The sequence below is a fragment of the Macaca nemestrina genome, chromosome 12 (genome assembly GCF_043159975.1).
Source record: "Macaca nemestrina isolate mMacNem1 chromosome 12, mMacNem.hap1, whole genome shotgun sequence".
In the NCBI taxonomy this organism is placed as follows: domain Eukaryota; kingdom Metazoa; phylum Chordata; class Mammalia; order Primates; family Cercopithecidae; genus Macaca; species Macaca nemestrina.
Genome location: NC_092136.1, coordinates 22,198,148 through 22,222,995, shown reverse-complemented (window position 1 = coordinate 22,222,995; position 24,848 = coordinate 22,198,148). Strand labels below are relative to the sequence as shown.

The 24,848-nt window shown below is 37.5% G+C and overlaps 1 protein-coding gene across 5 annotated transcripts in view; it reads left to right on the top strand.

Moving 5' to 3' along the window:
- LOC105471604 (tetratricopeptide repeat domain 17) overlaps positions 1 to 24,848 on the top strand; it is a 139,401-nt gene that overhangs the window by 61,766 nt on the left and 52,787 nt on the right. For 3 of the 5 annotated variants that reach the window (XM_011724149.3, XM_011724148.2, XM_011724151.3), the window contains one exon: positions 20,871 to 21,041. The exons of the other annotated variants lie outside the window; for them this stretch is intronic. In XM_011724149.3, the coding sequence (XP_011722451.1) occupies positions 20,871 to 21,041 (171 nt within the window). The remainder of the gene's footprint in view (positions 1 to 20,870; positions 21,042 to 24,848) is intronic. 5 annotated transcript variants of the gene reach the window in all.

The following is a 24,848-nucleotide window of genomic DNA, read 5'->3' as shown; positions in this document are numbered from 1 at the left end:
TTAATATTCAAATTAGATTATAATATTTAATCACATGGATATTAGTTCAACTCCTTCACTTTTGATATTTAAAAACAAAGAACAACCTGACATCCACTTATTTATGTGACTTGTCTAAAAGACATCAATAATTATTAGTAGATTTGGGACCAGAAGTGGTTTTGTTGATTCACTATACCAGACTGCCTTACAATTTTAATAGAATGACAGACAGTAAGTAGTGCTTGCCTTTTAAATATCAAAGCCCAGTTATTTACTGAAGAAACCAAGAATCTCCCAGCAATATAACTCTGTAGCTCAGTTGTGAATCAGTGTTGAGCACAATCTGAATTAAAGTTATTTTATGAATGCCGGAGTCAGAAAACAGTACAGCAAGGTGGTAGAGTGGAGTGGCTAGCAGTAGAATCTTACAGATTCATGTTTGAGCTGTAGCTCTGCCATTACTTTCTTTTTTATTTTTAAATTTTTTATATTTATGGATACATAATAGTTACATTGTTCTTACCGTATGGTAGATACTGGCTAAAAGTAAGCCATTAGAAATTCATAGTGAATACAAGGTGCTCAGAACTTTAAAGGTGTAAATTGTGAATTTTTATCTTTTTAATCCTGGAAGATATGCTGTGGTCTTTTTGTTTGTTTGTTTTTAATTCTACTGCATCTTCTTGCAACACTGGTTTTTTAAATGTTGTGGGTTACCTAAGAACAACCTTATAAAAAGGATTTTACTTTTTCAATGAGCTTTTTATATTAATAGAATCTCTTATTTTCTTTATTTACTATCATCTCCCTCAACTCTGTTGGAATTTATTTCTGTTTTTGAGAAGGGTTTTGTCACTATATACATGTAGTGACCGTTTTCTAAAAAGTCTCCTCCTTGGCATTAATTTCACATGTTTTTTAGTATTTCAGTTTATTGAAATGTATTCTTAGTTCATGTCACTCATATCAAGAGAGGGAATACAATTGTCTTGAACTTTTTCCCCAGAATGTAACCTCAGCTGGTCCAGGAAACTAATAACTTGGAGCAGATCTTTCTCAGAGTTGTGGTATCTGATAGTCCAGAGTATTCAAAGAATATTATTGGGTCCAATATAATAACAATAAAAGAAAATAATTTGACATGGAAACAATTTTTTATAATAGTTCTTTCAGAGGGAGCTCATCCATAAAAAATATTTAGCGCCTTTTACATTGTAATTAATGAATTTATGAAATTTAGTTAGAAAGTTTGCTCAAACTTACTAAGGCCAACAGAAGAAGTTACTTAATCCTGGGAAATATTCTGCAGTCTTCTTTTTTTTAAATTCTTCTGCATCTTCTCAGAATGCTGTGATCTTTCAAATGTCGTAGGTTACCTAAGAACAGCTAATAGTCTATTACTGCTGGTAGACTTAAAATCCTTCTGATATGAATTTGAAAAGAATCCAACATTTGCTAACACCTAAATAAATACTGTTACCTCCTAATGGATATGTATGCTATAGCATTTTCTAGGTTTAAAAATTCATTAGTAGTAGTGAAACAATTTCAATGTTGTTTTTCTTTGACAATGATTTTGAGTTGCTTATTTCCAAAGTAATCCCATTCATTCATAGTTACTTTCCTGAGTTGCAGCTTTGAAAAGCTAAAATTTGAAAGAAGCCAAACACCTTTATAGAAACCAGGAACTTATGTTTGAAATCTAAACAGTTGCATCTATTCTAGTTATCTCTGAGCTTTGCTAAATAATTGATTAAAACAAAGAAAAAAAAAAAAAAAACCAGGAAAAACCCTCTGATGGATGATTAGGATTTCTTTACCTTTTGTGAAATCAGATGATTCTGTTTGCCATTTCCTTTTTAATTTTTGCAATATTAAAGTAAGTTTTGTAAGTTATCTTGTCTGACATAATCTGTTTTAAGTTTTTATTATGACAATACAGAGGTTTCAAGAGAGTGACAAGGCTTATGATTCTTTTTCCATGTAATAGTCACAGAATTCATGATAATTGTTGGCCAGGTCACAGAATTCATAATTTTTGGCCGGGCATGGTGGCTCACGCCTGTAATCCCAGCACTTTGGGGGGCCAAGGTGGGCAGATCACCTGAGGTCGGGAGTTCAAGACCAGCCTGGCCAACATGGTAAAACCCCGTCCCTACTAAAAATATAAAAGTTAGCCGGGCGTGGTAGCAGGCGCCTGTAATCCCAGCTACTCAGGAGGCTGAGACAGGAGAATCAACCTTGAAGTACAGGCTTGAACCCAGGAAGCGGAGGTTGCAGTGAGCCGAGATCGTGTCACTGCACGATCCAGCTTGAGTAACAGAGTGAGACTCCATCTCAAAAAAGAAAAATGAATAAATAATTATTTTTACAGCAACTATAGTATAATGTCTTAAATAGTATGACCTAGTGGTAAAGGGATGGGCAGTTTAACATTAGCAAGAATTTTGTTATTTCATATATAATCATGGAATTTTTTTATGCAGATTTTTAGTTTGTGTTTCTTGGAATGCCTATGCAGGTAATTTATTCTATTACTTTTAAATACTGTTTTGTTCAACTTAAAAATACACAATCACTATGCTAAAAAATTTTTTTTGTACTTATAAAGACTTTATAGCTAAAACTATTGATCAGTGAAGCATTATTTATCTGACAGTGTTTTCAAACTTTTATTAACCTAGAAATCAGTGTATTGGCTGCCATTTGTTAGATGTATGTGTTCTTATAGCAACTGTTTATCATCTTCATCTCTCCCTCTTTTGAATACAATTTCATAAATCCTGGTCTTTTATAGGTAGTTTTATATCACTACCATTTCAAGGATGCTATGAAGGAGAACTTAATAGATTGATTTTTTTTTTACTTGCCCACTCTTGAATTGACTGTAAAAGTTAGTGCTTTCAGTTTCAATTAAACATCTTGTTTGGGCAGTTTTAAAATACCTACTGTTTTCCACATTTATAGGCTTGTCATTTTTTTTTTTTTTTTTTTTTTTTTTTTTTTTTTGAGACAGAGTCTGGCTCTGCCGCCCAGGCTGGAGTGCAGTGGCCGGATCTCAGCTCACTGCAAGCTCCGCCTCCCGGGTTCACGCCATTCTCCTGCCTCAGCCTCCCGAGTAGTTGGGACTACAGGCGCCCGCCACCGCGCCCGGCTAGTTTTTTGTATTTTTTTAGCAGAGACGGGGTTTCACCGTGTTAGCCAGGATGGTCTCGATCTCCTGACCTCGTGATCCGCCCGTCTCGGCCTCCCAAAGTGCTGGGATTACAGGCTTGAGCCACCGCGCCCGGCCAGGCTTGTCATTTTACAATTTTATTTAACTTACGCAGAACTGAATTGGTTACTGTAGCAAACTCATTTTTCAATAACAACTTCGTCCTTTTAAAAGTAAAATAGAATCTGTTAAATAAGCTTATAATGCTTTTGAATATAAGCAAAGTCTGTGAAGTGCTCAACACTAAAAAAAACAGCCTTTTTTTAATTGGAAAAAATAAAAGTGTCACAGAGAATGAAACTTTATGAAACAGTAAAGGTTATCTTCTCTAAAAAATGGAAAATAACTTTTAATAATAACATGAGCAAAATGATTAAATATTGAATCTGTAGAAAAGTCCAGAAATACATTGCTGTGGCATTACAACATGATAGTGGATTTTCCAAGCATTTATTACTGTAAAATATTTTTGAAATACTAATCTGCAAATTAAAAAGTTACATCTAGCAAAGATATTTTCTACTACTAAAGTAATCTAGAGTGTCTTACTATATCTTTGCTACATGTGATTTTACTTTGTTTTTAATGACCTATATTTATTATTTTTCTTATATTGGCATAAAACCAATGGTAAGTTCTATTTATTAGACTTTTATGCCACAAACAGCAACATTGATCTTTACAGCATATAATTAAGCATTAAACCCAAGATTTCTGAGCTCTGGTCATTTCTTAATTAATTGAGGCACATGCCCGCTTAAAAAAATTGGCCCAGATCCTAAGAAAGTATGAATAAATGTTATGCAGAAGAACTCAGACTTTAATGTTTAGGTGTTCCTATAATTGTCTGCAAGTTTCTCTCTCTAATATATATTTGATAGCTTTTGTCTCTGGAGAAAAAAGTCGAATTTTCAAATCATGTTCATGAGATTTAATATCTATTCCAATGTGCAGATGGATTATCTTGTCTTCTCTTCACAGTGTTTCTATATTTATAGCATCTATTTATGTAAATCATATCTCCTTTTATAACTTGGTTCATTGTCTGTAGTTTTAGTCTGTGTTCTTCAACCTAAATTTTTATAGTTTTATAACTTGCAGCTTAAAGCAATTTTACAGAGTTCAGATGTCAAAGAAAAAGAAATCCTGCATTTTGCTGCCCTCTAGTGGATTATCCAGCATATATACTGCCTGCAATTAAGGATCTTTGCTTTATCACTTTTTTTTTTACATTCTTTTATAAGAATTAGTGAAGGTATCTGCTTTTTTAAAAAAGATATTCTTATAGACCCAGTTTTAATAGCAGTTCTTTTAGAGGCAGGGTCTCACTGTGTTGCCCAAGCTAGAGTGCAGTGGCTATTCACAGGCTCTATCATAGTACACCATAGCTTCTAACTCCTGGCTCAGGCAGTCCTCCCGTCTCAGCCTCCCAGACAGTTGGGACTACAAATGTGTACCACTGCATCTGACTCTTACAGCATTTTAAATATGCTACTAGTTAGGTCACCTCTATTTCTGTAAAAAGAATTAAAACTTTGGTTAATGTATTGCAGATTTTAAAATCCTGAGATGCAGGTATATGCTGCAACAAAACCAAATGTACTTCTGTGTATGTAATGTGTCTAAATGTGTTATTTCTTTACTTAAAAGGGCTGTAATTATTTGATTAACAAACAGTTTTTTAACTTATATCTTTAACATGTATTTAACCTGTGATAGAGGAGAGAATAGGAAAAATAATTTTTGTATTTATGAACCTACAAGCAAAGGTTATGATTTACTCAAATTACAGTCAATCATTGGTGGAGCTGAAACTAAAATGTGAGTCCTCTGTCTTCCAGGGCCAGTGTGGTTCCTATGCATAATTCTTCTGCCTTTAGCCAATCATAAATTATTCCACTGCCATGATTGAAAGATTGAAATAATTCATATTTGTAGATTCCTGGGACATTTTATGAAAGCGGTATAATCACTACACTTTTTATGTCATCTCTCAAAAGAGATACATTCCTACATAAAACATGGATGTAAACTAGATTATGGGGGGCAGTCATAATGAACCCCAAGAGCATACCTAAAATGGTCTCTCAATTTAACATATCACCCTGATCTTTTCTGAATCTTGCATCATTAAATTGCCACATAGCCTTCTATTTTACATGGAAGATCTTATGGCTGTACTTTTGTAGTATTAGCTTAGTAGACAGTATTTTTCTTTTGGGATTTCCAGCATTTAGCTTTTATGAACAAAAGGGATATTTTGGTTTTTATAATAACTTGGAGACAGTATTATCAGATTCTGATGACCAATGGTTTTATACTTCAGCCCCTGAAAGACATTATATATAAATATTTGTTGGTTTTTAATGTGAATTTTTTGTCCTGCATACCAAAAAAAAAAAATCTGTTTTATTTTAAAGAATGAGCCTGTTAGCCCTTGCCTGAGATCTTTTCACAGCTATTCATCCAGTCATTATAGGTTGTTAGCCTGGCCAAATAATATTTAAGAAATATGAAATTTGATAGAGGATATAATCTTCTAAAGCAACAATTTGTTTTCTTTCAATGAAAGGAAACTGGGTGTGGTTCATTCATTCATTCATTCATTCAATGAACACTTACTTATCTACTATATGCCAGTCACTATTCTAGGAATTGGAAACCAAACAGAAAATACCTCCAGCTCTTACAGAGCTACATTCTAGTAGAGGGAAACAGACAGTGGATAATAAACACAATCATTTAACTAGAAAGTGAGTGCTCAGGGGGTTGGGGTCATTAAGGAAGACCCCACTGAGAAAGTGACATTTGAACATAGACTTGAGGGAGGATAGAGGTTCTAAGCCATGCAGACATACAGCATAAAAGCATTTCAGGCAGAAAGAATAGCATTGTGGAGGCAGAGAGAATAGCATTGCAAAGGTTCATGCAAGAAATAGCAAGGAGGGCTCTCCAGCTGTGGTGGAGGTGTAGGAGATGAAAGCGGAGATAAATATGGTGGAGGATAGAGCCACTTTTTTACTGCCTTGCAGAACATTTTAATAATTTGGGCTTTTCTTCTAAGAGAAAGATGTATGACTAGGAACTGGACAACACAGAAGGAGATGAGTGGTGGGCCAGCAAACAAAGCTTCACCTGCATTTACAGCCAGTCCCCATCATTCGCATTACTGCCTGAGCTCCGCCTTCTCAGTGGTGGCATTGGATTCTCATAGGAGCATGAACCTATTGTAAGCTATGCATGCGTGGGATCTAGATTACACGATCCTTATGAGAATCTAAAGCCTGATTATCTGTCTGTCTCCCATCACACCCAGATGGGACCATTTAATTGCAGGAAAACAAGCTCAGGGCTCCCACTGATTCTACATTATGGTGAGTTGTATAATTATTTCATTATATATTATAATGTAATAACAGAGTGCACAAAACATGTAATGTGCTTGAATTATCCCCAAACCCCATCGCCACCCAGCCCCCAGTCTTTGGAAAAATTGTCTTCCACGAAAGCAGCCCCTGGTGCCAAAAAGGTTGGGGACTGCTGACTTGGCAGATTTTGAACGCAAGAGTGAAATGAACCGATTTACATCTTAACATAATTCCTCTGGTTACTCTGTTGAGAATAGACTAGTGGGATAAGAGCAGAAGCATGAAGATCTGTTAGGATGCTATTGCAAAAATATCAGTGAGAGATGATATCAGCCTGTACCACTGGGGTGGACAGGGAGAAAGTGAGAAATGATCATATTTGGGATATATTTTGAAGGTAGAACCAACACGACACTACTAGAAAGGGATATGGGAAATGAAAGAAACAGAGGTCAAGGGTGAGTCTTAAATTTGGAACCTGACCAATCAGGTAAATAGTGGTGCTATTTAATGAGATAGTCACGTCTGAGAAAGGAGCAGATTTGGGGAGAAAAACAAGTCTGGTTTTGGACATGTGAAATTTGAGTTGCCTATTAAGTGTTCATGTAGAGATGTTGAATAGGTAGTTGGATATATGAGTTTTATGATAGGGAAGAGACCAGGATCGTAATTTATGGGTCATGGACATATGCATTTTTTAAGTCATTAGCTTGGATTAAATTACAGCAGTAATTACTATAAAAAGGAAAATGGGTCAAAAATCAGTTACTAGGGTATTCTAGCCAACATTTAAAGGTCAGGAAGAAAAAGAGCAATAAAGGATTAGCCAGTAAGCTAGTAGAAAAACCATTCAAGTATTTTATCCAACAAGCCAAGTGAAGAAAATGTTTTAAGGGGTTATCAAGCATATCATTATTATTGTACCAGCATGCTATATCCTGAGAGATTGAGCTGGATGTGGGCAGAGAATGAACCACTGGATTTGGTAACATGGAGATTGTTGGTAATCTTGTAAAAGCTTGTGTGAAATCGGTTTTGAAGGAAGTGAGGAAGTGAGGATGGCAAGCAACTCTTAAGTTTTGCTATAGTGAAGAGCAGGAAAATGGGATATAGCTGGAGGGGCCTGTGGGATTGAAGGTATTTGTTTTTGTTATTCTAACAGTAGAAAGCACTGCAGCATGTTTCAGTAGGAATGATCCAGCAAAGTGGGAAAAATTGAAGATGCAGCAAAGGGCTAACTGTAGAAGCAGAATTCTTGAGTAGACAGGAGGGGATGAAATCTAAGGCACAAATGTAAGAGTGGTCCTTAGGAACAAGGATGATATATAAGTAAAGCTATAGGTATGTTGAAAGATTTCATGGTGGGACTTCTGATTGCTTCTCAGCAGAATATGAGGTGACTTGTCAGATGAGAAGAGGTACTGAGAATGTTGGAGATTTGATGAGAGAGGAAAGGCTGAAAACAGTTGTCTCAGAATGCAAATTAACTAGAGAGGTTTCTAACTTTGGTAACTGGATAGATGTCAATGTTGTTAAGAATGAGAATACAGAGGAGAAATCATCTATGCATTGATGTTGTGCTGGGAATAGCAAGTTCAGTGATAGACATGTTCATTTGGAGATGCCTCTGATTCCCTCAGAATGTGCAGGATGTGAAGAAAATGCCAAGAATGGAATCTTAGAAAATACTAACATTTAAGGAACAGAGTCAGTGAAAGAGTGACTAAATAGAGGCACTGGAAGAGCAGGGTCATGAGGTTTAGAAGAACAGAGAGTTTGAGAAGGACAAAGAGGACAATAGTAGTGTGTCTTGTATTGGTTCATTTGCAAGCTTTTAGTTGGTATTTTACTTTTAATATTTATGGTTTGTTTTGATGGGCATTAGAAAAATGTTTAACTGGTGCATAAAACCTGTGATTTATGAAAAAATGGTAATGATTTTCCCTTTTAACCTAAATAAGTGTAAGATTAAACCCTAGATTCATTTAAAAAATTATATAAGTAATGATACTGCTAAGCTATGGAAAAGTCATGATAGTCATTGGTAAATGAATATACTGTGGGAAGCTCTGGGTTTAACAGTTTAGAAATTATTGGTGCCTTCATTTTATCAAAAGCATTTTTTAAAATGGGGAAATATCTACACTAAAACAACATTAATAAATTTTAGAATAATGGAAGTATTGAAGTGAGCTCTCTATATGTAATTGAATTACTTTTAGAGCTATTAGCATAGTTTCTAAAATATAGCTCATATTTTATCCTATTACTTAGTGACTAAAATAACTTTAAAGCAAATAGGAGATGATACCAAGAATCATTCTTTTTTCTTTTTTTTTTTTTTTCTTCTGAGGCGGAGTCTCACTTTTGTCGCCCAGTCTAGAGTGCAGTGGCTAGATATCAGCTCACTGCAACCTCCGCCTCCCCGGTTCAAGCAATTATCTTGCCTTAGCCACCCCAGTAGCTGGGAATACAGGCGCCCACCACCATGCCTGGCTAATTTTTTGTATTTTTAGTAGAGACAGGGTTTTGCCATGCTGGCCAGACTGCTCTTGAACTCCTGACCTCAGGTGATCCACCTGCCTCGGCCTGCTGGGATTATAGGTGTGAGCCACTGCGCCTGGCCAACAATCATTCTTTAAAAAACATATAATAATAGAACACAAATGAGGAAAGCTTTCTGAAAAAACTTTATTTGTTAGAAACATGAAAAGGTGGCTGGGCATGATGGCTTCACTAACCCCAGCACTTTGGGAGGCCGAGACGGGCAGATCACCTGAGGTCAGGAGTTCGAGACCAGCCTGGCCAACATAGCAAAACCCCCTCTCTACTAAAAATACAAAAATCAGCCAGGCGTGGTGGTGCATGCCTGTAATCCCAGCTACTGGGGAGGCTGAGGCAGGAAAATTGCTTGAACCCGGGAGGTGGAGGTTGCAATGAACTGAGATTGCATCACTGTACTCCAGCCTGGGCAAGAGACTCCATCTAAAAAAAAAAGAAACATGAAAAGTTAATTGTGTATTTTTAATAAAATAGTAGAAAACCTTGATGGGTGATTGAAGAAATAGGACGTTTCTCAGAAAGATAGTCTAAGCTCTATAAGCAACAGGGGATCTGTTTTTTATAGTTCCCACTACTCATTGAACAAGGTATTTTTTAATATGGTTTGTTGCTGCAGTTGTATTTCATTCTCCTGACAGGAAGTGAAGGGGACCGACTTCTTGTTATGTACACTTGTGTGTAGTGAGTTAGGCAAGTTCATTGGACGTTGTCTAAATCTTGAGTTTCCTTCATCATTGTAGATGTTTTGGAGACATTTCAGTTTACGTAATGTTAAGCTTTGCCATCTTAGGTAGCAAGCATTTATACAACTCTTCTCCATTCAGAAAGATGATTCTAGCTGGGCTTGTGGGGTGTGCACAGTAGTCCCAGCTACTTAGAAAGCTGAGGTGGGAGAATCACTGGAGACCAGGACTATGAAGCACTGATCACACTACTGCCCCCAACCTGGGAAACATGATGGGACACCTGTCTCCTAAAAAAAAAAAGAAAAAATTATTCTAATTGGCAAAATACACAGACAACTTACTCTACGTTGGTAGAGCGGGTTCTTTTTAAAATTTCTAAGTGATTTGTGCCTCAGAAGATTATGTTTGCTTTGAGACAGTTGAAATGAGTTCCTAGTTTTAGACTATTTTTTTAAAACAGCACCAACTATGTAAACCCCTTTTCAAATTTAATCATTGGGTGATCTCTACTCAGTTCCATGACCTGATGTATATAAAGCCGTGAGTCTGATAATCATTAGAAAAGAGCATTCGTGAGATTTTAAAACACGTAAGACTGAGGATGCCTGCCATATGTAAGTGTACATGTGTATGCTGTTTGAGTTTTTCTCCCCCTGTTTTCTTGCATCGCTAGTATTTATTACTAGTGGTTGAATTTATTTCATACTGAGCCACTCGTTGGCCAGGAAAATTTCAGTAATCTGTTACTTTTCCCTAACCAGCAAAGTTTATAATAATAATTATTTCAAAGATGCAGGAGAAATTTAAATCACGTTTCACAGATATTGAAAAGACCATAGCTTTGGATTTGTCTTCCCGTTTAGTTGCCTTTTATAGGAACAAACCTAAATTTGTCATTCAAATTTTGCCATCCTTTAATCCTCTTTAGCTGTCAGGCTTTGTTAATAACCCAGTCAGGTCACAGATATACAGTGAGATGATTATAGAAAGTAATAAGCACAATTTGCCTAAGTACATTTCAGGAAAAAGAGCTAGAGGTCCATGGCAGCTGAGGGGGTACTGCTGTCAAGCAAGTTTTCTGATTCCTGCTGCACCTCTCTAATAATAAAGCCCTATTTTGCTTGACGATGAGAAATACAGCTAGAGAAAAACCTAATATGAACAAATTAATAATCAATTCACCACCCCTCTCACAGTACACTGGCTAAAAGCCATAAATGTTGAAAGTTGGGAGAGACTGAGTAAGATCCTGGAAACCATGTTATTACCTGCAAAGTGGCCACTGAGGTGAGTGCCGCCAGGTGACTTTCATTTGGTGGCATAAAGCAAGAGGAAACAATATGTAGCAAAAATACATGATATCAAACTTTCCCCTTGATCATGCTTTGGCCATATTTACTTAGGTGTAAGTAGATGTGTTCAAATTAAAGTGCCTGTCTTAATTCCATACCCTTGAGGCAGGATCTGCAATCAGGGAATTAGAAAGCTTTATTACCGAGATCCATCCACAAGTCTCTGCTCATAACATTGTTTGATAGAGGGACTTCAGTGGGATTTTTAAAACTTTGATTTGAATATCATACTTGCTACCTCTACCAATGCAAAGGACATTTCCTAGTGCTTGATCTTTTTCCTTCTATGTAGGACCTATGAGGTATTACTAGACTCAAATTTTGATCAATTATGGAATAACTAGGATCTTGAGTTCTCATTTGAAGATACTGTCCTTGTAATTCATTTAATTTGAGGAGGAAAAAAGACAAAATAGCCTTTGTAACTTCATTAGCCTCAGCCTTGCTCTGTGTCCTTGCTCTAGGGGAAAAAGGCAAGCCTAATAAGCCCAAAAAGTGCTGGGCATAATTAAGGATTGGTTTCTGCTCTCAGGGAGCTAGGAGAGTCTTGTTAGAGAGTTGTTCGATGTACAAGGTCTGTTGGTTTAAATATCAAATTTATTACCTATACCAATGGTAAGTTTAAATATCATACTTACTACCTAAACCAAGTCTAGTTTGCTAGTAAGTTTTAAACATCGATACCATATTTAAAACTTTGGTTTAAATATACTTATTACCTATACCAATGCAAAGGACATTTGGTTGGCCTAAATATCATACTTGTTACGTAAACGAAGTCTGTTGATCACTTTCCTACTAGATCACTTTCCTCTGCGTCAGCAGGTGACCACTCATAGCAGGAAAAAGGAGAGGCAGATGGTAAACACTAATGGTTGTGGGTAGCTAGGAAATCTAAGCCCCCTCCAACTGTTTGTAGGCTTGTTCTAAGTTTAAGAATTGAGTGAAGCAGACTCACTGTAAGAGTGTGTGATGGAATCAGAAAGATAGGTTGTATTTTAAAGTCATTGACTAGAAGAACTTTATGACATCTGCCTTTTGCAGAATCCATGGAAATTGTACCAAATCTTGGTACCAAATGATGATGCTATTGCGGGTAGTTTTCTTGACTACATACATCCTGCTTTGCTAGTTTGATGAGTTAGCACACATTTTTTTCTGCAGCCCTATCCCATAACTCTCCAGCTCTTTCCCACAGCACACACACACAAAAGTACCATTTTTACCCATCTTTCAAGACCCACTTCCACCATATGCCTTACTTGATCTCCTAATTACAAGTAATGTGTAATCAGACAATTTAATTGTGCCTCTCCTTTGGCTCCTTTGACTTGCCATGTTAGTTATCTGTGTACATCACACAACTCTCTAATAAGACTCTCCTAGCTCCTTGAGTACAGAAACCTATCCTTTTTCCACCTGCATACCCCAGCTCACCAAGCATTCCATGCTCTTCCCCCCAACATTTAGCACATAGAATATTCTTTAATGGCAAAGTAGCTGATGATATTTCAAGTCTGAACTACTCAGGTAACTAAGTATTAAATGTAATAAAGAGTAATTAACTTGTACCTACCCAAAGTTTGCCCAGAGTGCTTTCCTAGGAAACCCCCCTCAATGTACATAAGTAGATACAAATCTCCTTTAAAGTCTAAGTTCCCGCTGTAAGAGGGAGAAGAAAAATGGAATTGTATTGTCTTGCTGGTCCACTAGGAGCTAACACATCTAACAAGTGGCCTGTATTGTCCCACCCTCAGTCCCTCCTGTTTTTAATGAAAGTTATAAACTAATGGCTCTCCTGACCCTCATTGAAAACTAACACTATGGGTCAGTCTCAGGAAGTCTGTTGAATTTGTTTCCCCAGTAATCTTGCTTAAAGAAAAGTTCCCTAGGCTGAAGTAAGCCAGAGATTTAAATTAAAAAAAAAAAAAATAGCTATGTCTGTTAATTTTATTTTTCAATATAATTTCTGCATGGAAAAGTCTCATAGTAAACTTACAATGAATTTTAAATTTGCTTTAGACATGTAATCTGATCATTTACCTTTCTAGAAGCACTTATAACTGCTGAAAGCCTGGATTCTTCATTAAAATAGTTTCTAACACAGCCTACATGTCATGGTATCTGTGTCTCAACTGGTGCTGACTTTGCTTCCTGTGCTTTAGTCATTTAAGAGAAGGCTACATGGCAAGACCAAGAGGCCAGATTTATAGCCAGTTCTCCTTTCTCTACTCTAAAAGGAGGCAGGGCATGTGGGATGCAGGGGCATATAGGTCTGCAGAAATCAATTCAGCTCTAAGTTCTTGGGCAAAGCAAGTTCCAGGTGTGACCATGTGTGAACAGAGTATTTCCCAGGATAGAATTCAACTCCAGGATATGTAGTAAAAGGGAAACACACACACACACACACACACACACACACACACACACATTCATATTTGGGAATCACATACTTTTCTTTCTTTCCTTTTTTTTTTTTTCCTGTAAACTCTTCTGACTTAGTCACCTCACCAGGAGAGAGTGCTGATTTCAAGTCTTTAATATGGTCTGTTTCTCTCTGCCATTGTACTTTTGAGGTCAGTCAGTACATAACCATTATTTTAAAACATTCTGCAAAGAATTTCATTCAGCAGTAATTACTGAATGAGAACAGGTCTAAGGAGCCATTATTTCTTTTCAAATAATTTATTTTTTCTTTTCCAAATAGAGGATAAAACAGGGTAGAGGAGGTGAGGCATCTTCATTTGTCTCTCAGATGCAGTCATCGGCAACCTAGGTTTCACCCAGATTCAGGTTCTGTATGCTTATATTAGCAGTGGTTTCATTAACGATGTTTCCCAAGAATCCTCTGACAGTAGGACAGTAGTTTGTCTCTCCCTTTCAGAGTAAAACATCCTAGACACAGAGATGTAAATTGATTTGCCCAAGTTTGTACAGTAAGGCTGCAACTGAGGCAGGATTTGAATTTATACCATGGAAGTGTTCCTCTTGGTAAAAGGTCTGTTAGACTCTGTTATAACCGCTGGAGGTGAAAATCATAAAGGTATCTATTCCCAGTAAGGTCTTCTTCCTCAGCTACACCTGTTACTCTGTGTGGTACCAAAGTCCCACATGTCACCTGTAGTAAAAGCTTCCTGGTAATATTTTTAAGTAATTTTGTATGACAGTGGTGAACAACTGAAAGATATATTTTTGTTCATGGCATTTTGCTATCTCTTCTAAAAGACAGATTATATTTTACTAAAGATAAATACGAAATAGTGTTATTAGGTAGCTTAAATTATAAAAGGAAACAGTCACCATGTGTTTCTAAGCTACCTATTTCCAAAAGAAATCATTTTTAACTGCATAATTTTGAGTGCAGTTGGGTAGAAAGGTAAGGAGAAAATACTATATAAAAAGTCACTCATACCTGTTAAAAGGATGATGATGTCTGTATTTTCCACCTAGGTACTTTAATTGAATCTATCAGAATGCTTCCTGTAGGGTAACTTTTCTGAAAGGCAGAAGAAAGGAGACCGTAGAGTATAATATAAGCCTGTTCAAGCAGGGATGGTAGGAAAACAGAATATTCCACTGTTTCACAAAGACCACTTTTATAACATCTTTGCCTTAAATTTTGAATTATGGCTCGTATTACAAATCAGTTTATTATTTATGTCTTAGAAATTAGTTATGTAATAAGTTGCATAGGAATATAACATATTTATTGTATGAAAGCAAAAAGTATGTTTGGGGAAGGAGTGAAATAAGATTAACAGACTAGAGGGGGCTGGGCACAGTGGCTCGTGCCTGTAATCCCAGCACTTTGAGAGGCCAAAAAGGGCAGATTACTTGAGCTCTGCAGTTTGAGACCAGCCTGGGCAGCATGCTGAAACCCTGTCTCTACTCTAGAGGCTGAGGTGGGAGGATGGCTTGAGCCTGGAAGGCAGAGGTTGCAGTGAGCCCAGATCATGCCACTGCACTCCAGCTGGGTGACAGAGCAATTCTGTCTCAAAACAAAAAACAAAAAACCTAGAAGGAGGGAGTTATTGAACAGCAAAGAGTATAGGTAACATGGTACCTGTAGCCTTTTTTCATATTGTAACGCAGTCTGTCTATTAAAATGTCCTTTAGAGAGCACAGAGCCGACTGTGAGACTAATTGCTAAGTGTACTAAATAATTTGGGGCTTAGATATGCTAAGGAGTTTGATCTGAATTAATTGCTGCTTTCTTCTAAAAGATTGGTAGAAATGGACTCTGTGCTGCCTCCAGTATCCCCTACATACATGCACACAAACATACACACACAGAAAGTTGAAATTACACAGATACCTTGATAACTTCTTTTTTTAATTATTATTATTATTATACTTTAAGTTCTGGGATACATGTGCAGAACATGCAGGTTTGTTACATACATATACATGTGCCATGGTGGTTTGCTGCACTCATCAACCTGTCATCAACATTAGGTATTTCTCTTAATGGCTACCCCTCCCCTAGCCCCCCACCCCCTGACATGTGATGGTCCTCTCCCTGTTTCCATATGTTCTCATTGTTCAGCTCCCACTTATGAGTGAGAACCTGCAGTGTTTGGTTTTCTCTTTCTGTGTTAGTTTGTGGAGAATGATGACTTGCAGCTTCCTCCATGTCTGTGCAAAGATTATGAACTCATCCTTTTTATGGCTGCATAGTATTCTATGGTGTATATGTGCCATATTTTCTTTATCCAGTCTATCATTGATGGGCATTTGGGTTGGTTCCAAGTCTTTGCTGTTGTGAATAGTGCTGCAGTAAACATACGTGTGCATGTGTCTTTATAGTAGCATGATTTATAATCCTTGGGGGTATATACCCAGTAATGGGATTGCTGGGTCAAATGGTATTTCTAGTTCTAGATCGTTGAGGAATTGCCACACTGTCTTCAGTTGAACTAATTTACACTCCCACCAACAGTGTAAAAGTGTTCCTATTTCTCCACATCCTCTCCAACATCTGTTGTTTCCTGACTTTTTAATGATCACCATTCTAACTGGCGTGAGATGGATACCCTGATAATTTCTAATAGCCGGTTAATTGATCATACTAGAGATTCTGAGTTGGCTATAACTAAAAGGCCTTACTTTAAAAAGATTACATTGGGATAACTTACTATTCCAGTGCAGCTTTTCAGGGAGTCAGGGGCTAATAATGTTAGCATCTTACCATGTGCTGGGCAGTGGTCTGGCTCTTTGCATATAATTCTCAACAACCTAACGAAATGGATATTATTATTAAGCTCAATTTGCAGCCGGGTGCAGTGGCACACACCGGGAGGCTGGTAAGAGGATCACTTGAGCCCAGGAGTTCAAGTCTAGCCTGGGCAACATAGTGAGACCCCCACCTCTTAAAAAAACAAAAACAAAAAACTCAGTTTGTAGATGAGGAAACTGATTCACAAAAAGGTAAAAGTAACTTGTCTTGCCCCAGTCTGTACCCATAACCACTGCTCTAATGCTAAAAGAACCACATGATCTTATCATTGGTGCTGGCTTTAGTTACTTGGCTCTTACCAAGTTTTGATGCCTCTCAATTCATTTGTGGCATTTCTTTATTATAACTAACCAAAAAGCATCCTAAGTTACCCAACCAGGAATCTCTACCAATATATGAGATTTAGAAGGTAAGAATTCTTTTTAACAAATATGTGTTTACCCAACTCTAATTGGAAAGTAGAAAATAATCTTCTAGCAATTTGTAAACAATTAAGATGAGAAGATAGGAGATCCTGAGACCTTAGTATACTTTGAAAAACAGTTTGGCGACATGGTAAGTTGTGCCTTTACCCCTCAGGAGACTTGACTTTGACAAGGTATATTAAATATGTAGTTGTTTTTCCAAACACCCTTGCAGGATAGGTTAGTATTAATAACCCTATTTATGCAGGAGATACTCTAAGTGTAGAAAATAATGTTAATATACTAGGATCTCATAGTAGTTCCAGAATCAGAAATACCCTTTTTGGAGTTTTACACTTAGTTGATAGTCTTGTAGTCTCTTACTTCTAAGAAAAACCAAACTGCCAGGATTTGAATTAGATGCTAAATGCTTTGCAAGCAAGTAACAGCATTACACAGAAAAGTGTTTTCCGTTGTCACCTGGGACCTTGTTACCTAAAGCATTTGATTTAAATAGTGTTGTTCCTTTAAAGAAAAATCATACCTCTCAAGGTTAGTGTAAGTCATAGAATCTCCCCATTTTGTGTCAGCAAAAAATAAGTCTTATGCATAGAAGATGACTTGCTACTTTCCAGGTATCTTTCCATTTTTCCTTCTCCAATATTTTCCTGTGTTTCTTTAATGAGAACATCATTCCTACCTCTGCCAGGAAAACAGGCAATATTTTTCCACAAAGGCCACTTTTTTTAGTTCCCCTTTGAGCTGGAGCAGACCTATACTGTAGTCTAAAGAAGAGAAATTTTAAGTTCTTCTGAAATACTTCATTTACCCTTAGAAACTGGAAGGAGTAATTTTAAAAATTAGGCAATGCAACTATCGCCAAACTATGTATGCAAATCATATCAGAATCCTAAACTGGTCTGGTTTTTTTGTTGTTGTTGTTGGTTTTTTGGGTGTTTTGTTTTGTTTTGAGAAGGAATCTCACTCTGTCACCAGGTTGGAGTGCAGTGGCGCAGTCTCGGCTCATCACAACCTCCGCCTCCCAGGTTCAAGTGATTCTCCTGCCTCAGCCTCCTGAGTAGCTGGGACTACAGGCATGCGCCACCATGCCCAGCTAATTTTTATATTTTTAGTAGAGACGGGGTTTCACCATGTTGGCCAGGATGGTCTCGATCTCTTGATCTCATGATCCTCCTGCCTCGGCCTCCCAAAGTGCTGGAATTACAGGCGTGAGCCACCGCACCTGGCCAAACTGGTCTGTTTTTAATAGTTTATTGTAAGAAAGTTAGTATTCACAATTCTAATCTTAAAGCATGTAGCTTTTATGTGATCATTTTGATGCCTACTTCCGAGAAATACCCTAACACAAACCTCTTATTCTTTTTTTATTCCTCCCGTTCTCCTCCCTGATTCTTCTCGTCTCCCTCTGAGAGATGCTGGCCCCAATTTCCTGAATTTGAGGACAAGACATTCTTAGAATGCACATGGCTTGCACAAGATGTCTGAGTTTGAGGTCATGCAGAAGGAGTAATTTAGCTTCAGGGTCCCTTGTGCACACAATATTTTATAAATTACCTACAAGGTATTTTTTCGTATTGCATAAGTTTAAAAAGATGAGACCAATTAAATTTTTACTGTGGGCAGAGGGTGGGAGAGAAACAGAAGAGAATCAAATGTTGAAGGAGGAAATCAACTTCAGAAAACACAGAATTTCACTGGGTTCTAGTGCTAAAGGTTTGTCCTTTGCTTTTATAATGTTTTATACAACCTGTGTCAGTCAATGTGAAGAATGCTTTAATCAGCATCATTGTCATAATTATTTCCTCTTTGCTTTTAATAGTCATGCTTATTTATATCCCAATTAAGAATTGTCTCTGAGAAGTGTGATGTTCTTCATAATAAATTATACTCAATTGGGTGTGCAGAGTTGGTTGATGTCATGATTCTGTTTTATTTTAATGCTCTTATGTTTAGCTCCCCTGACTTAACTACACATACCAGATGGTGAAAACAGAAGTGAGGGCAAATTAACAACCTCTGTCCTGTCATAGGAGAATCTGGAGAAAGAAAGCAGCTACCATTGCTCATGACTTCTTTCCCATTAGCCCTCCATGGGCGGACATGCACACACACACACACACACACACACCCCTTGCTCGTGGCTTCTTTCCCATTAGCCCTCCATGGGCAGGCGCGCACACACACACATACACCACACTCAGTCTTTATCAAGCTGTACTTTTCACTGCTCCCAAACACAAATGAGAATTTCTGTCCCTGTTGCTTTGCCCAACACTTTATTCTTCCTTGCCTAGAATGCTGCCTTCCCTACTGACCAGGGGGAAGCCTAGAAGCCTTGTAATAAGATAAACCTGATCCAGATCTCAGATCTACTACTTTTGACTTTAGGCAAGTTACTTTATTTCACTGAGAATCAGTTTCCTCATTCGTGAAATGAAGATGCACACGGTTTTTATGAGGGTAAAGTGGATGAAAAAATATAAAGCATTCAAAAAATATTTCTTCTATTTCCTGTAGTTCCCCTTCTATAAGTCCTGCCTATTCTTTAAAATTCGAGTTCTAAGCTTATTCTCTGAAGCACTTATTTGGAACAAGTGTTCTTTGTTGTCTTGTATTTACTGTCTCCCCAAGTTGTTTGTCAATTTCTTGAGAGCTGAAACTCTTAAAAGAATCCTCAATTTCTGACATAGTCTTGTTAAATATGGTAGCCTCCAATGTATAATAGTGTAAAAGTGGAAAATGGAAAGTGACTCTCTAAACATGTGGTCCCCTTACTCTAAAGTCATTAAGTTGGAAAAGGCTTTGAGTCCATTACAGTTTCTTGGCACAGTAAGGGAGCTGGCATTAGAAGTACTTCCGTAAATTGTGAAATCTAAGAGAGCCATCAGTCAAGAAAGGGACATCTTGTGTTTCCATTCATGTAGAGAGAGCTTGATTTGGTGAATCTGTACATATAGATAAGATGATTGATTGATTGATTGATAGAAGGATAGATAGATAGATGGATAGATAGATCGGTCTATCTTTGAGACAACATTCTCTAAAGAATAAACTTAGAGTGTGTTTGAATGTTCTGGTAAAGGAGAGCAGCTACTTCTACACTCTTAACCAAAGAATTTTCCTCTAACAGGAAAGCTGTGATTCTCCATTGGAAATGCATTTTCATTGACAATGTCCATGGAACACAGCGGGCAAAGAGGATAGCTATTCAGCTTGCCAGATCAGCTAGAACTAACCAAGGGTAGTCAAAGGAGGGACAGATGTCAGCCAGATTGCTGCCATATTAGATACAACTATCTGGTAACATACTCTCCTACCCAGAGAATGACCATCAGGTAGAGCTGAATAGTGGGGGTTTTGGTTCATACTAACACAAAACTCTTAATAGGATCAAAATCCTTTAACTCATAGGTAAAAGTCGCTGTAGAGGTCATTCCCACTATATGTGCCAAAAGTTATTTTTATTGACATGACCAGAACTTGTTTTCCAAAAGAAACGTTGCAAAACATTTCCAGATGTTACATTGCAGTCTTAATTGTTGACTTTCTGCCATCATCTCCCTTTAATTCTTTGGCTTTTAATTTTTAATAATTTGTCATCTTTTGATATATCTCATTTTAAGCCATGATGCAAAAATAGTATTTTTCTCTGCTATAATTTATCTCAGACTTATCCAGGTATTAACCTGTCATTTCTCACAAATAGAAGGAAAACTTTTTGATGATACTTCTAACTTCAAGAAAATATTTCATGGCCGTTATGAATGGAACAAGGTCTTGGGGCTTAATCTTTGTTGTTACAGTTGTTTTTATCCTCCCAAATACTTGACAATAGCCTACAACTGAAACTTGAACTTCATTGCAAAAGCTTGAATCACAGTAATGATCTGGCTTTGGGTGCTGCAGCTCACTGATTTTTGTGTGTTCTGAAGAAAAACCAGCATTGTCACATTTTTGCTCTTCTTGATATTTTAGGACCTTGTACTATAGTACTGCACAAGAGAGATATTTCTAATGTGCTATATCTGTGTCTCTTGTCATTGAGGTAATTGTCATGAAAAAACCCTGGACAACAGCCATGACAAACAGAAATATTTTGACAACTCACAGTCACTGGATGCTGCTGAAGAAGAGCCCTCTGAGAGAGGAACAGAGGAGGACCCTGTGTTCTCTGTTGAGAATTCAGGGAGGGACTCAGATGCCCTTAGACTTGAAAGTAAGTTGATTTGACCTAAGCTGTGCTTCTGGGGAAAAATCAACTCTCAAGCTTTAAGCTTAGGCTTTTCTCTACTTTTAAGAATTTGTTTTCTTCTTTTAACAATCATATTGTAGCATCATGAGGGTGACCCCTAGGTGGTGAGGCAGAAGACAAACTATAGTGTGAAAGTGTTCTTCACACTTTCTTTGTTCTCTACTTCAGTGTCTTCTGTTGCTAGAACAAATCTGATTTGTTTATGTATCAGTCTTCTTAATGTTACTAGTATATTGAGTAAATCATTGTAAAAGGAACATAAGTTGCTTTTACACTAACCCAATAAAATATGAAGATTTGGAATAATGGGCTTACCTATTATGCCCTCTCCCAAGATTCCATTTTATGACCACATTTTGAGCTATATTGTACTAAATGGTTCTTGCTTAGATTATCAGAATTGCCAAAATGCATGACTTCTTTTTAGTATTCACCCACTTGACCACTTTACTGTACCTGGAACTATGCATAACTCCTCCCCACTTCTTGAAACTCTCTTCTTTCCTCTTGGCTTCTGGAATATCACTTTCTCTTGGCTTTCTTCTATCCACACACCATCTTTTAAAATTTATTTCACTTACTCTTTATTCTGCCCTTTATTTGTTGGGTTATCCAGGATCCTGACTTTGACCTTCTATTCTCGTCCTTCTATGTATTATCTCTTGGTGATTCAAATACCCTTGACTACACCAATGACTCCAGACCTATATTTCAGCTAAGACATTCTCTACAACTCCAGATCTTATTTCTACTTTTTTTTTTTTTTTTTTTTTTTTTTAGTGTACTCTTCATCTGGATGTGCCATAGGCACTTAAATGTAACATATCCAGAATTGAACTTCTCCTCATATGGGCCCTATTTTCTGAAATACTTCTAATTTCTACATTCCTGATCTCTGTTAACAACAGCACAACTCACCCAGACACCACTGTATCCAGTCAATCTCTCAGACCTGTTGCATCTATATCTCTTCATTCATTCCCTCTGCCACTGCTTGAATTCAGACTTTCTTCATTTCTGCCTGCACTATTGCAGTAGCGTCTCAATTTGGCTCTCTAAATCTAGTCTTTTATTTTAATCTGTATGTGAAGAAAGATAATACATGTAATCAATACAGAATTTTAAAAGTGGAAACAACCAATGTTACTAATTTTTTGTACGTCCAAAGAGTTGTTTCTAAAATGTAGATCTGATCAGATTTGCAAGTTACTTAATCTTCCTGAGCCTTTCTTACCTCATTTATTTAAAAACAAACCAACAAAAATGCTTCATAGAGTGGTTTTGAGTATTTAAATGAAATAACTTGGTGAAGCATTTATTTTAGTGCCTGGTACTCAGAACCCAGTAAATGTTCTACAAACATAGGTATAACTGCAACTTCAGGAGTCAAAGTCTTTACAAGCACATACACATAGTACATGATCAGTAAACATCTGTTCAGTTCAAGGGAGCCATAATATATTTGCACAAGAATTGTTACAGGAAAGGTTCCCTGTTTGCTTTTCTAGGTTATCTACTCAGAGTTCCCAGTTTTCTCTTGCTATACTGACCCAGCTAGAAAAAGGAAGAACACCACTGGTGGCAACGAATACTTATGATTATTGTTTTCTGCTCAGAAGAGAATGATTTCCCTACCTACCTTAATCCGAGTGATTTAATCTAAGTCTTTTGTGCTTTCTGATTACTGGCTTGAAATTTTATGTCATTGCTTATATGTTAAATCATAAGCATATCTGCAGCTTTCCAATCGACTTCAAACCAGATGACTGCTTTTTCAAGAGAACCCTAGGACTCAAAACAGAATTGCCCAAGGCCCTATGGTGGTAATCTTTTTTTATATTTTTGAGAAGGAGTCTTGCTCTGTCACCCAGGCTGGAGTGCAATGGCGCGGTCTCGGCTCACTGCAACCTCCACCTCCTGGGTTCAAGCAGTTCTCCTGCCTCAGCCTCCCAAGTAACTGCGATTACAGGCACATGCCACCACACCCAGCTAATTTTTTTGTATTTTAGTACAGATGGGTTTTCACTGTGTTGCCCAGGCTGGTCTCAAACTCCTGAGCTCAGGCAATCCACCTGCCTCAGCCTCCCAAAGTGCTGGGATTACAATCATGAGCCACAGCACCCGGCCCTATGGTGGTAATCTTAATTTGGAACCAAGTTTGTCTAATTCCTTAGAATACTCTTTCTTTTTTGTGAGACAAAGGGACATATTCCCTCTACAGTATTGTTATTAAAGATAGTATGTGCCTTACTTGCCTTTAGAAGCCACAATCTTAAGTACTCTAGCACCCATTGATATTACTCATGCAAGATTTCTGGAGGAAGATGTTTTCGGTCAGATTTTGCTGGTCATCTCTTTGAATTTGTGTTCTTTACCTCTTTCTATGGCTATGTTTACTTCTGTCTTGTTTTGAATGTAGCACTCATCTTTCCATCCTCTGCTCCCTAAAACTCCTTGAAACTTCTCTTCCAAGATTGTTAATGCTGTTTCTTATCAAATATAGTCACCTTCTGTTAATCGGCTTCTGATATTCCACTCCCTCTCAGTAGTGTTCTCTGTAGCCATTAACTGGCTTCTATTTCTATTCCAGGTGTGGTGATCCCAGTTTCTTCCTGGATAACCATTGTCATCTGATCCAAAAGTCTTTCCTAATATTGAGCTAAAACATGACCTCTCATTTCTAGTTTTGTCTTATGAGGCCAGCAACGTCAGTCTTGTTTCTCATTAATAGCACATTCCTGTAGGTATTGAAAATGGTTATTGTTCCTGCCTACCTTCCTTTCCTGTGTCTTTGCTTCTCTTCAGTTAAATGTCCCCACTTCCTTGAATAACTTAATGTTATGGCATCTAGTCTCTTCACTGTCTTTGAAGTAATCTCCTTGGAATTTTTCAAAATCTTTTCAAGCCCGAATTTTTGGTGTAATATATCAGCTACTCTTCCTGCCACTGGATCCCCCTAGATTTCTTCAGTCCCTCTTCTGAAGTTTTGAGTACTTTTTGCCAAGTATATTTTCTGTGAATGTGCTCTGCTTTACACATCTCCTAAAGTGAGGTGCCCAGACTTAAACATGAATCTCCAGGTGTGTGTGGAACATTTCAAGCTTCTTTTTGTTTTCAACAGAACTACATATGCATAGCTACGTTTCTTTCTTTCTTTCTTTTTTTTTTTTTTTTTTTTTTGAGATGGCGTCTTGCTCTGTTGCCCAGGCTGGAGTGCAGTGGCACAATCTTGGCTCACTGCAAGCTCCGCCTCCCGGGTTCATGCCATTCTCCTGCCTCAGCCTCTAGAGGTAGCTGGGACTATAGGCGCCCACCACCACACATGGCTAATTTTTGTGTTTTTATGAAGCAAGATTTTACCATGTTGGCCAGGCTGTTCTCAAACTCCTGACCTCAGGTGATCCGCCCACCTCAACCTCCCAAAGTGCTGGGATTACAGACGTGAGTCACCATGCCTGGCCCATAGCTTCATCTGTTAACACTTCTCCTAGTCCCTGTGATTCTTGATAGTACCTAATATGGCTCAGATACAACCATAAACCTTCCCACTACCCTGGAATAGGCTTCATCTCCGTAAAGGATGTGAACTCACATCTCACATAAACCTCACTGTGGATGCTCACATTCTCTCCAACTTCACAATATTTATTCTTCTTTTTCCCAGTGTGAAAATGGTGCATGGTAACGAAAATCGTTTTCAGTTTATATCATACCATCTGTCCTACAAGCAGCAAGATTTAGTTATTCCTCTTGCTTCAAGCATAATTCGAA